Source organism: Hemitrygon akajei, unplaced genomic scaffold, assembly GCF_048418815.1.
Source record: "Hemitrygon akajei unplaced genomic scaffold, sHemAka1.3 Scf000125, whole genome shotgun sequence".
In the NCBI taxonomy this organism is placed as follows: domain Eukaryota; kingdom Metazoa; phylum Chordata; class Chondrichthyes; order Myliobatiformes; family Dasyatidae; genus Hemitrygon; species Hemitrygon akajei.
Genome location: NW_027332011.1, coordinates 1,429,400 through 1,443,449, shown reverse-complemented (window position 1 = coordinate 1,443,449; position 14,050 = coordinate 1,429,400). Strand labels below are relative to the sequence as shown.

The 14,050-nt window shown below is 52.2% G+C and overlaps 1 protein-coding gene across 1 annotated transcript in view; it reads left to right on the top strand.

The window, feature by feature from the left end:
- The window catches only part of LOC140723679 (E3 ubiquitin-protein ligase TRIM21-like), a 51,216-nt gene extending 37,483 nt beyond the window's left edge, over positions 1–13,733 (top strand). Inside the window, exon 6 of the mRNA XM_073038241.1 lies at positions 13,063–13,733. Within this exon, the coding sequence (XP_072894342.1) occupies positions 13,063–13,616 (554 nt within the window). The 3' untranslated portion in view covers positions 13,617–13,733. The remainder of the gene's footprint in view (positions 1–13,062) is intronic.
- Positions 13,734–14,050: the final 317 nt, after the last annotated feature.

Genomic DNA, 14,050 nt, shown 5'->3' with positions numbered 1-14,050 from the left:
TGAGTATTGTGAACTTGGGCTCCTCGTCTAAGAAAAGGTGTGCTAGCATTGCAGAAGGTTCATTTCATAAGGATAATTCCAGGAATGAAAGGGTTATCATACGAGGAATGTTTGATAACTCTGTGTCTTTACTCGCTGGAATTTAGAAAGATGAGGGGGGATCTCATTGAAACCTTTCGAATGTTGAAAGTCCTAGACAGAGTAGATGTGGAAAGGATGTTTCCCATGGTGGTGGAGTTTAGGACAAGAGGGCACAGCCTCAAGATAGAGGGGGGTCTATTTAAAACATGCGGAGAAATTTGAGCCAGCGGCTGGTGAATTTGTGGAACGTGTTGGATGTATTTAAGGCAGAGCTTGATAGATTCCAGACTGAACGGCATCCAAGGTTTTGGGCTCCTCATCTAAGAAAAGATGTGCTGGCATTGCAAAGGATTCATTTCATAAAGATGATTCCGGGAATGAAAGGGTTATCATCCTAGGAACGTTTGAAAGCTCTGTGTCTGTACTCACAGATGCGGAGAAACTTGAGCCAGCAGCTGGTGAATTTGTGGAACTTGTTGTGTGTATTTAAGGCCGAGCTTGATAGGTTCTAGATTGGACACAGCATCAAAGGTCACCGGGAGAAGACCAGGTAGTGGGGTTGAGGAAGGAAAAAAAGGATCAGCCATGATTGAATGGCGGAGCAGACTCGATGGGCAAATGGCCTAATTCTGCTCCTATGTCTTATGGTGATCAGACCACTACATTGAAGCATTGTGAGAATGAGCTCGGACACACCAACAAGCATTGACATGGGTCAAGATTTCATCCCGGGAGAGGCACACAGAGCATAACCGGCCTGGCAAAGCTCCCTCACACACATACACAGGAAGGACTGGCAGATGGTAGTCAGAGCCTCAGCAATGTACGTTGTTATTTCCCTCAGTAACCTGGAAAACAATCTCTTCAGAGACAGTCATTTATTCATTTAAACAACTCAATCACGTGTGACACATTGTTAACACACACCAGACATGTGATGGCACACTGTAACATACAAATTCTTCAATGTGCACACTCTCCTTCAATGTGTATACACACCACACGGATATTTATCACAATCAACACACACACACACACACACACACACACACACACACACACACACAGATATTTATCACAATCAACACACACACACACACACACACACACAGGGACATACAATCAGAGTGTGACACACGGCCACAGAAATAGGCACAAATTCCCATTTAGGATTGAAATCTGCCGTCCTTACCCAGTCTGTCTGTTCTGTGGCACTGAGCTGCCCTCTGATGTGACGCCACATCAACACTTCACAGACAGAATCTGGGGTGAGATTCCTCAGGAGGATGATCTGGGAGGGTTTGATGGATGTTGAACTAACGGCCCACTTCATCAATCTGCAAGACTAAGATGTCTTCTTGAGCATGGCCCATTTGTGTGTGTTGGCCCCCCCAACCCCCAATCCCTCTAACCATTTCCCATCTGCGTACCTGCCCAAATTTATTTTAAAATATTTTATTTTTACCTGTTTCTACAGCATCTGAGGGCAAATTCCATTTACCAACCTCCCTCTCTGTGAGAATGTTACCCGATAGACCACTCATAAAAATTTCCAGTCTCACTTTCAATCTGAGGCCTCTGGTTCTGTACTCCCATTTCTTGTAAAAAGAAATGTTATGTAAGCTCCTTATGAATTATTTACCTCGATAAGGTGTCATACCTGAACATCCGACACTGCAGCTGAATAGCCCAAGCTTATCCACTCTCTGCTTTTAACCCAAGCTCCCAGTCCAGATAACATCCTCCTGAAGCCTCCTGTCCAGTGTAATGACATCCTCCCCATATTCGGGAACCGGAAATGCAGACAATACTCCAAGTGTGGTCTATCATCGACATCAAAGGCCTTGCTGAATTTCATGTTGACAGTGTGGAATAGGCTGATGAATACAGGACTGAAGGTGTTTTTTTTAGATTGGGACAAGAAGGGCGGCGTGGGAGCTAAATTCTGAAGGAAGGCAGTTTTTTAAAAAACTTCGCATACAAGAACGGCGAGACTGCGCAGGACAGAGCGGAGAGATTGAAAAGATGACCACCCTATACAGCGGGCAGCGGAGTGGGTGGCAGCAGAGTGTAGGGCTTTGACTCAACGGGCTTAGGCGGTAACGGGAAGAGGCGAGAGCGAGGCACCGACTCTTTTTCTCCCCTTGGCAAATCGGCCCGGACGGACGGGGCAACAGCAGGGCATATTTAGCAGGCCTCCTAAACCAGAAGAAGAGGGCCTTTAAAGATGGTGATCGGTTGGAGCTTAAAGGAGTTCAGAAGGAACTCAGAGTACAGATAAGGGGGGCAAAGGAGCAGTATAGGAGGAAGATAGAACAAAAGCTGCAGAAAAAAAGCATGAAGGAGGTCTGGGATGGGATGAAGATCATCACCGGATGCGGTGCAAAGCGGGGGGCAAACATAAGTGGAGATGTGGAGAAAGCGAACCAGCTGAACAACTTCTTCAATAGGTTCGACAGCACAATCTCACCCTCACCGCAGAACTCCACACCAGGCTTACTTCCCTCACAGGAAAATAGCCACTCACAGGAGACCTGGCCCACGCCCAGGTTTACGGCTGCACAGGTGGAAAGTCAACTGAGAAAGATCTGTACCAGCAAGGCGGCTGGACCGGATGGTGTTTCCCCACGATTACTGAGGGCCTGTGCGACTGAACTGGGAGAACCACTACAGCGCATCTTCAACATGAGTCTAGATCAGAGAAGAGTACCCAGACAGTGGAAAACATCCTGTATTGTCCCGGTACCGAAGAAACCACAACCAAAGGAGTTGAATGACTTCAGACCTGTTGCCTTGACGTCGCACGTGATGAAGACCATGGAGCGGCTGATAATACAGAATCTGAGGCCACAAACCAGGCACGCCCGGGATCCGCTTCAGTTTGCGTATAAGGAGAAGGTGGGAGTGGAGGATGCTATCACGTATTTGCTGCACAAATCACTCTCTCACCTAGATGGGGTCAGTTGTGCTGAGAGGATTACATTCCTTGACTTCTCTAGTGCCTTTAACACCATCCAGCCCAAGATCTTAAAGCACAAACTAACGGAGATGGGAGTAGACTCTCACATGGTGGATTGGATAGTGGACTACTTGACAGATAGACCTCAGTATGTGCGGTTGGGAGACTGTAGGTCTGACACGGTGGTCAGCAGCACAGGAGCGCCACAGGGAACCGTACTCTCTCCGGTCCTGTTCACCCTGTACACATCAGACTTCCAATATAACTCGTTGTCCTGCCATGTGCAGAAGTTCGCTGATGACACGGCCATAGTGGGGTGTGTCAGGAATGGACAGGAGGAGGAGTATAGGAAACTGATACAGGACTTTGTGATATGGTGCAACTCAAACTACCTGCGTCTCAATATCACCAAGACCAAGGAGATGGTGGTGGACTTTAGGAGATCTAGGCCTCATATGGAGCCAGTGATCATTAATGGAGAATGTGTGGAGCAGGTTAAGACCTACAAGTATCTGGGAGTACAGTTAGACGAGAAGCTAGACTGGACTGCCAACACAGATGCCTTGTGCAGGAAGGCACAGAGTCGACTGTACTTCCTTAGAAGGTTGGCGTCATTCAATGTCTGCAGTGAGATGCTGAAGATGTTCTATAGGTCAGTTGTTGAGAGCGCCCTCTTCTTTGTGGTGGCGTGTTGGGGAGGAAGCATTAAGAAGAAGGACGCCTCACGTCTTGATAAGCTGGTAAGGAGGGCGGGCTCTGTCGTGGGCAAAGTACTGGAGAGTTTAACATCGGTAGCTGAGCGAAGGGCGCTGAGTAGGCTACGGTCAATTATGGAAAACCCTGAACATCCTCTACATAGCACCATCCAGAGACAGAGAAGCAGTTTCAGTGACAGGTTACTATCGATGCAATGCTCCTCAGACAGGATGAAGAGGTCAATACTCCCCAATGCCATTAGGCTTTACAATTCAACTGCCAGGACTTAAGAACTTTTTTTTTTAAAGCTATTATTAGTGCTTTTTGAGTTAGTGATTTAGATGCATATCATATTATTACTGAGTTAAGTATTGTATGTAATGAGTTTTTTGATACAACAAGTGTATGGGACATTTGAAAAAATGTTGAATTTCCCCATGGGGATGAATAAAGTATCTATCTATCTATCTATCTATCTATCTATCTATCTATCTATCTATCTATCTATCTATCTATCTATCTATCTATCTATTAGCTAACGGTTTAAAATGTTTGTGTGCTTGGCGAAGTAAGTGGGTGAGTATACCTATCTTTCTTTGTTTCATTCCTGTAGAATTAGGTAGCATGACTGCAGGGTTAGTACTTTGTTCAGGGTGTCAGATGTGGGAATCCTGGGAGACCTCCAGCCTCCCTGACAGCCACATCTGCACCATGTGAACCGAGATTCAGCTCCTCGGAGACCGTGTTAGGGATCTGGAGCTGCAGCTTATTAGAGAAAATGAAGAGGTGATAGACAGGAGCTACAGGGAGGTAGTCATCCCTAGGCTACAGGGGTCAGAAAACCGGGTGACTCTCAGGAGAGGGAAGGGTAGTGCCAGGAAATGCCCGGATAGTGGAGAGCACCTCTGTGGCTGCCCCCCTCAGCAACAAGTATATCGTTTCGGATGCTGTTGAGGGGGATGACCTGACAGGGGACGGCCACAGTGACCGGGTCTCTGGCACTGAGCCTGGCACTGTTGTGCAGGAGGGAAGGAGGGAGAAGAGGAATGCGGTAGTCATAGAGGATTCCATAGTCAGGGGAACAGACCGGAGATTCTGTGAGCCTGGTAGAGATACCCGCATGGTGTGCTGCCTCCCAGGTGCCAGGGTACGGGATGTCCCGGATCGGGTCCAGAATATTCTGAAGGGAGAGGGCGAACAGCCAGCTGTCTTGGTACATGTTGGTACCAATGACATACAGAGGAAAAGGGAGGAGGTCCTGAAGAGAGATTTCCAGGAGTTAGGAATGAATCTGAGAAGCAGGACCTCGAGGGTAATAATCTGAGGATTGCTACCTGTGCCACGTGCTAGCGACGGCAAGAGTAGTAGGATCAGGCAGATGAATGCGTGGCTGAGAGTCTGGTGCAGGGGGCAGGGCTTCAGATTCTTGGATCATTGGGATCTCTTCGGGGGAAGGATTACCTGTTCAAAAAGGATGGGTTACACCTGAACCCAAAGGGGATCAATATCATAGCGGGAATGTTTAATAGAGATGTTAGGGAGGGTTTAAACTAATTTGGCAGGGGGATGGGAAACCGGAATGATAGAGTAGAGGAGGGGGAAAACGGAAATAAATCTAAGATAGTGAGCAGTAAAGATGTCAGGAAGGACAGGCAGGTGATGGGTCACATTTGCAGCCACTGGGATGAGTTGCAGTGCAATCAAATCAAAAAGTATCAAATACTGGAATTAAGGTGTTATGCTTAAATACACACAGCATAAGGAATAAGGTGGATGATCTTTTCGTACAGTTACAGATTGGCAGGTATAATTTTTTGGCCATCACTGAGACGTGGCTAAAGGACGCATGTCTCAGATCTGAACGTCCATGGATACACGGTGTATCGGAAGGATAGGCAGGTAGGCAGAGGGGGTGGCGTGGCTTTATTGGTAAGAAATGATATTAAATCATTAGAAAAAGGTGAGATAGGATCGGAAGAATCTTTATGGGTTGAGCTAAGAAATCGCAGGGGTAAAAGGACCCTGATGGCAGTTATATACTGGCCTCCTAACAGCTGCAGTGAGGTGGACTACAAATTACAACAGGAAATAGAAAAGGCTTTCCAGAAGGGCAGTGTTATGATAATTGTGGGGGATTTCAACATGCGAGTGGATTGGGAAAATCAGGTCGAAACTGGATCTCAAGAGAGAGAATTTGTAGAATGTCTACGAGATGGCTTTTCAGAACAGCTTGTTGTTGAGCCCACTAGGGGATCAGAGGTACTGGATTGGATATTGTGTAATGACCCAGAGGTGATTAGAGAGATTGAGGTGAAGGAACCGTTAGGAGACAGTGATTGTAACATGATTGAGTTCACTGTGAATTTTGAGAAGGAGAAGCCGAAATCCGATGTGTCGGTATTGCAGTGGAGTAAAGGAAATTACAGTGGCACGAGAGAGGAACTGGCCAAATTTGCCTGGAAAGGGACACTAGCGGGAAGGACGGCAGAGCAGCAGTGGCTGGAGTTTATGCGAGAAGTGAGGAAGGTGCAAGACAGATATATTCCAAAAAAGAAGAAATTTTCAAAAGGAAAAAGGATGCGACCGTGGTTGACAAGAGAAGTCAAAGCCAAAGTAAAAGCAAAGGAGAGGGCATTCAAGGAAACAAAAATTAGTGGGAAGACAGAGGACTGAGAGGTTTTAAAAAGCTTACAAAAGGAAACTAAGAAGGTCATTAAGAGGGAAAAAATGAACTATAAAAGGAAGCTAGCAAATAATATCAAAGAAGATAAAGCTTTTTCAAGTATATAAAGAAAAAATAAAAGGGTGAGAGTGGATATAGGACAGATACAAAATGATGCTGGAGAAATTGTAATGGGAGATAAGGAGATGGCTGAGGAACTGAACGAGTATTTGCATCAGTCCTCACTGAGGAAGATATCAGCAGTATGCCGGACACTCACGGGAGTCAGGGAAGAGAAGTGTGCGCAGTCACAATTACGACAGAGTAAGTACTCAGGAAGCTGAATAGTCTAAGGGTAGATAAATCTCCCGGACCAGATGGAATGCACCCTTGTGTTTTGAAGGAAGTAGCTGTGGAGATCACAGAGGTATTAGCAATGATCGTTCAAAAGTCAATAGATTCTGGCTTGGTTCCGGAGGAGTGGAAGATTGCAAATGCCTCTCTGGTATTTAAGAAAGGGGCAAGGAAGCAGAAAGTAAAATATAGACCTGTTAGCTTGACATCGGTGGTTGGGAAGTTTCTGGAGTCAATTGCCTAGGATGAGGTTACGGAGTACCTGGAGGCATATGACAAGACAGGCCAAACTCAGCATGGTTTCCTTAAAGGAAAATCCTGCCTGACAAACCCATTATAATTTTTTGAGGAGATTACAAGCAGGCTAGACAAGGGAGATGCACTGAATGTTGTGTATTTGGATTTTCAGAAGGCCTTTGACAAGGTGCCTCACATGAGGCCGCTAAACAAGATAAGAGCCCATGGAATTATGGGAAATTTACATATGTGGATAGAGCGTTGGCTGATTGGCAGGAAACAGAGAGTGGGAATAAAGGGATCTCATTCTGGTTGTCTTCCAGTTACCAGTGGTGTTCCACAGGGGTCCTTGCTGGGGCCGCTTCTTTTTAAGTTGTATATCAACGATTTGGATTATAGAATAGATAGCTTTCTGGCTAAGTTTGCTGATGATACAAAGATAGGTGGAGGGGCTGGTAGTGCTGAGGAAACAGAGTCTGCAGAGAGACTTGGATAGATTGGAAGAATGGCCAAAGAAGTGGCAAATGAAATACAATTTTGAAAAGTGTATGGTCATGCACTTTGGTAGAAGAAATAAATGGGCAGACTATTATTTAAATGGAGATAGAATTCAAAGTTCTCAGATGCAATGGGACTTGGGAGTGCTCGTGCAGGATACCCTTAAGGTTAACCTCCAGGTTGAGTCGGTGGTGAAAAAGGCGAATGCAATGTTGGCATTCATGAGCAGGGATGTGATGTTGAGGCTCTATAAGGAACTGGTAAGACCTCACTTGGAATACTGTGTGCAGTTTTGGGCACTTATTTAAGAAAGGATGTTCTGACAGTGGAGAGGGTTCAGAGAAGATTGACTAGAATGATTCCGGGAATGAGAGGGTTAACATGTGAGGAACATTTGACCGCTCTTGGACTGTACTCTGTGGAGTTTAGAAGAATGAAGGGGAGCTCACAGAAATATTTCGAATGTTAAAAGGCATGGACAGTGTGGATGTGGCAAAGTTGTTTCCCATGGTGGGGGAGTCTAGTACGAGAGAGCATGACTTAAGGATTGAAGGGCGACCATTCAGAACGGGGATGCGAAGAAATTTTTTTAGCCAGAGGGCGGTGAATCTGTGAATTTCTTGCAGCAGGGGAGGCCAGGTCATTGGGTGCATTTAAGACAGAGATTGATAGGTATGTGAGTAGCCAGGGCTTCAAAGGTCATGGTGAGAAGGTGGGGGAGTGGGAATAAATGGGAGAATGGATCAGATCCTGATGAAATGGCGGAGCAGATTCGAAGGGCCGAACGGCCGGCTTCTGCTGCTTTGTCTTATGGTCTTATTTAAATGCACCAGTATCCGGAATAAGGATCTTGTAGCACAGGTAGAGTTTGGCAGGTAGAAACTTAGGCAGGTATGACTTTGGTCGAAGGAATAAAGTCATAGACAATTCTGTAAACAGGGCGAAATTCAAAAATCAGAGGTGCAAAGGGACATGGGTGTCCTTGTGCAGGATTCCCTGAAGGTTAACTTGCAGTTCGTGTCAGTGGTAAGATTGGCAAACTCAATGTTTGCTTTCATTTCGGGAGGATTAGAGTACAAGAGCAAGGATGTAATTCTGAGCTTTTATAAGGCATCGGTCAGACCACATGGAGTATTGTGAGCAGTTTTGGTCCCTTCTATCGGAAAACATTGGCTGGCATTGGAGGGGACCAGAAGATACACAAGAATAATTCCGGGAATGAAAGAGTTAATACATGAGGAGTGTTTGATGGTTCTGGGCCTGTACTCACGGGAGTTTAGAAGAATAGCTGATTTATTATCCCTCTCAACCCTATTCTCCCGCCTCCTCCCCGTAACTTTTGAGATCCAACTGATCAAGAAGTTTACTTATTATCTACTGCTTTAAAAATCAAACAGGAGAAAATCTGCAGATGCTGGTAATCCAAGCTACACAGGTCCTGATGAAGGGTCTCGCCAGATCTCTCTGACACCTTTCTGGAGAGAGTTGATGTTGGGAGGATGTGGGTGGGTCGAGAACGGTAAGCACAGCCTCCGACAACAGGGATGTCCATTCAGGACAGAGATGAGGAGGAATTCCTTTATCCACAGGATAGTGAATCTGCCACAGGCAGCTGTGGAGGCCAAATAATTGAGTATATTTTCAAATCCAAATTGAATAAACATCAGAAAAAAAATCATAAAAATTGCATTGGCAGTAGCCAAAAAGGCTATTGCAGTTACTTGGAAATCGGGTTCATACTTAAGTATAGATGGTCGGAAGAATGACATTTTTTAAGAGATAAATATCAAATACTTCTGAAAATTTGGCACCGTTATTTACAAAAAATAGTATTAAATATATAAGTGCTCCGAAGATAAAATTACTGGTGATCTGGGGAAGGAAATAAATATACATATTAAAGCTATTATGAACTCCATGGAGCATGTGGGGATCTTCCTATATCCAGGCATTCTTTCTTTCTTTATTTCTTTTTTCTTTTTTTTCTATCGGGATGTTGGGGGGAGGGGGAAGGGTTTTATTTTCTTTCTGTAACCTATTTGAAAATTCAATTTAAAAAAAATTGTTGGGGGAACAGCAGGCCGGGAAGTTTCTATAGGAAAGAGTAAACAGTCCACGGTTCAGACTGAAAAACTTCATCAGGACCTGTGTTGCTTAAGGGTTCCTGCAAATTCATCCCCTGTCCTAATGAGGGGCTGCGGGGGATGGGGTTGTGGGAAAGGGGACAACGTCATCCTCATCTGCCATCTTTGCCCCCTCCACCTTCTCATTACGTCTACACACACAGTTCACTCACAGGCTTTCCACCCCTCCCCCTCCTGGTTCTATCTGCCATTCATCTCTCCCCTACTGGTTCCCATTCTCACCTCCTTTACTGTCTCAAACCATCACACTCCCCCACTTCACACTAACAAATGAATGTGAACAGTGAATGAAGGGACTGTTCCTGTGCTGTACTGCTCTATGTTCCCTGTTCCCAGTTTCGAAGAATGAGAGGAGATCTCATGCAAACACAAAATTCTTGGGGAGACATTAGTTGTCCAGTTGTCGGGACAAAGGTTCGTGTCGGCCACACGACCACGCCTGAGCCTCCCGTCCGATCCCCGTGGCCGCGCCGCCCGAGTCTCCCCCCGATCCCCGTGGCCGCGCCGCCCGAGTCTCCCCCCGATCCCCGTGGCCGCGCCGCCCGAGTCTCCCCCCGATCCCCGGGGCCGCGCCGCCCGAGTCTCCCCCCGATCCCCGTGGCCGCGCCGCCCGATTCTACCCCCGTTCCCCGGGGCCGGGCCGCCCGAGTCTCCCCCCAATCCCCGGGGCAGCGCTGCCCGTCTCCCCCCGATCCCCGGGGCCGCGCCGCCCGAGTCTCCCCCCGATCCCCGGGGCCGCGCCGCCCGAGTCTCCCCCCGATCCCCGGGGCCGCGCCGCCCGAGTCTCCCCCCGATCCCCGTGGCCGCGCCGCCCGATTCTCCCCCCGTTCCCCGGGGCCGCGCTGCCCGTCTCCCCCCGATCCCCGGGGCCCGCTGCCCGAGTCTCCCCCCGATCCCCGGGGCCGCGCTGCCCGTCTCCCCCCGATCCCCGGGGCCGCGCTGCCCGATTCTCCCCCCCGTTCCCCCGGGCCGCGCTGCCCGTCTCCCCCCGATCCCCGGGGCCGCGCCGCCCGAGTCTCCCCCCGAACCCCGGGGCCGCGCCGCCCGAGTCTCCCCCCGATCCCCGTGGCCGCGCCGCCCGATTCTCCCCCCGTTCCCCGGGGCCGCGCTGCCCGTCTCCCCCCGATCCCCGGGGCCGCGCCGCCCGAGTCTCCCCCCAATCCCCGGGGCAGCGCTGCCCGTCTCCCCCCGATCCCCGTGGCCGCGCTGCCCGAGTCTCCCCCCATCCCCGGGCCCGCGCTGCCCGAGTCTCCCCCCGATCCCCGGGGCCGCGCTGCCCGACTCTCCCCCCGATCCCCGGGGCCGCGCTGTCCGAGTCTCCCCCCATCCCCGGGCCCGCGCTGTCCGAGTCTCCCCCCGATCCCCGGGGCCGCGCTGCCCGAGTCTCCCCCCGATCCCCGGGGCCGCGCTGCCCGAGTCTCCCCCCATCCCCGGGCCCGCGCTGTCCGAGTCTCCCCCCGATCCCCGGGGCCGCGCTGCCCGAGTCTCTCCCCATCCCAGGGGCCGCGCTGCCCGAGTCTCTCCCCCTCCCCAATACCCGGGGCCGCGCTGCCCGAGTCTCACCCAGATTACGGGGGCCGCGCTGTCCGAGTCTCCCCCCACCCCGATCCCCGGGGCCGCGCTGCCGAGTCTCCCCCCGCCCCCCGATCCCAAGGGCCGGGCAGTTCGAGTTTCCCCTCGATCCCCGGGGCCGCGCTGTCCTTGTCTCCCCCGATCCCCGTGGCCGCGCCGCCCGAGTCTCCCCCCAATCCCCGGGGCAGCGCTGCCCGTCTCCCCCCGATCCACGTGGCCGCGCCGCCCGTCTCCCCCGATCCCCGGGGCCGCGCTGCCCTACATAGCACCATCCAGAGACAGAGAAGCAGTTTCAGCGACAGGTTACTATCGATGCAATGCTCCTCAGACAGGATGAAGAGGTCAATACTCCCCAATGCCATTAGGCTTTACAATTCAACTGCCAGGAATTAAGAACTTTTTATTATGCTTTTTGAGTGGTGATTTAGATGCATATCATATTATTACTGAGTGAAGTATGTATGTAATTAGTTTTTTTTGCTACAACAAGTGTATGGGACATTGGAAAAAATGTGGAATTTCCCCATGGGGATGAATAAAGTATCTATCTAACTATCTATCTATCTATCTAGTCTCCCTCAGATCCCCGGGGCCGCGCTGCCCGAGTCTCCCCCCGATCCCCGGGGCCGCGTCGCCCGAGTCTCCCCCCGATCCCCGGGGCCTGGCTCCCCGAGTCTCCCCCCGATCCCCGGGGCCTGGCTCCCCGAGTCTCCCCCCGATCCCCGGGGACGAGCTCCCCGAGTCTCCCCCCGATCCCCGGCGCCGCGCTGCCCGAGTCACCCCCCCCCGATACCCGGGGCCGCGCTGCCGAGTCTCCCCCCTCCCCAATACCCGGGGCCGCGCTGCCCGAGTCTCACCCCGATTACGGGGGCCGCGCTGTCCGAGTCTCCCCCCACCCCGATCCCCGGGGCCGCGCTGCCGAGTCTCCCCCCGCCCCCCGATCCCAGGGGCCGGGCAGTTCGAGTTTCCCCTCGATCCCCGGGGCCGCGCTGTCCTTGTCTCCCCCGATCCGCGTGGCCGCGCCGCCCGAGTCTCCCCCCGATCCCCGGGGCCGCTCTGCCCGAGTCTCCACCCGATCCCCGGGGCCGCGCCGCCCGAGTCTCCCCCCGATCCCCGGGGCCGCGCGGTCCGAGTCTCCCCACGATCCCCGGGCCGCTTGCCCGAGTCTCCCCCCGATCCCCGAGGCCGCGCTGCACGAGTTTCCCACCGATCCCCAGGGCCGCGCTGCCCGAGTCTTTAACCGATCCCCGGGGCCGCGCTGCCCGAGTCTCCCCCCGTTCCCCGGGCCGCGCTGCCCGAGTCTCCCCCCGGTCCACCGGGCCGCGCTGCCCGTCTCCCCCGATCCCCGGGGCCGCGCTGCCCGTCTCCCCCAGATCCCCGGGGCCGCGCTGCCCGAGTCTCCCCGCGATCCCCGGGGCCGCGCCGCCCGAGTCTACCCCCGATCCCCGGGGCCGCGCTGCCCGAGTCTCCCCCCGATACCCGTGTCCGCGCTGCCCGAGTCTCCCCCCGATCCCCGGGGCTGCGCTGCCCGAGTCTCCCCCCGATCCCCGAGGCCGCGCTGCACGAGTTTCCCACCGATCCCCAGGGCCGCGCTGCCCGAGTCTTTACCCGATCCCCGGGGCCGCGCTGCCCGAGTCTCCCCCCGTTCCCCGGGCCGCGCCGCCCGAGTCTACCCCCGATCCCCGGGGCCGCGCTGCCCGAGTCTCCCCCCGATACCCGTGTCCGCGCTGCCCGAGTCTCCCCCCGATCCCCGGGGCTGCGCTGCCCGAGTCTCCCCCCGATCCCCGGGGACTTACTAATTCTCTGCTTCTCCCACCCCGATCCCCGGGGACTCTCTAATTCTCTGCTTCTCCCCGCAGTCTCTGTCACACTGGATGTGGAAACGGCGAATCCGGATCTCGAGGTGTCTGAGGATCGGAAGAGTGTGAGACGGAGCCGGACCCGGAGGAATCTCCCTATCACCTGGAAGAGATTCACACACTGGCAATGTGTGCTGGGGTCGGAGGGATTCACATCGGGGAGACATTACTGGGAGGTGGAGGTGACGGGGAATCAGTTCTGGTGTCTGGGAGTCGCCGCAGAGTCTGTGGCGAGGATGAGATTGGTCAGACTGAGACCGGAGACCGGATTCTGGGTCATCGAGCGGTATTATGACGTGTTACATCGGGATCGTGACGTAATCCCTCGTCCCACCCCCCCCGAGTCCCTTCTCTCTGCCGGTCCCATCCCCGGGAGGGTGGGAGTTTATCTCAGTTACGAGTCCGGGACAGTTTCATTTTACAACGCGGAGACCAAGTCCCATCTCCACACCTTCACTGGGAATAAATTCACGGGGAAACTTTATCCTTTCTTCGCGACCTGGGATGGAAACCAGTGGCTGAGAATCTGCTCCGGTTCCGCTCCGGGTCTGTAAACGGGTCGGGTCCCGGGACCGGCGTCAGGAGTAAAGTCCCTTTAAATATAAATGTGCGGAGAGTGCAGCTAAATACGTGGCTAAGGAGATGGTGCAGGAGGGAGGGCTTCATGTTTCTGGACAATTGGGCTTTGTTCCCGGAAAGGTGGGGCCTGTTCCGACGGGACGGTTTGCCCCTGAACTGGAGGGGGACTAACATCCTTGCTGGTAGATTTGCCAGTGCTGCTTGGGGGGGGGGGGGGGTTAAACTAGATTTGCAGAGGGAGGGGAACCAGAGTGTTAGAGCAGATAGTGAGGTGGAGGAGGATAAAGGTCATACGAGGACTGCATGTATAGACAGAAATCAAAGGTTTGTACATTAGGTTGTACATTAAATTTCTGAGCTTTAGAAATTGTAAAAAATAAAGATTTCCAAAAAGATTTTGATGAAGAAC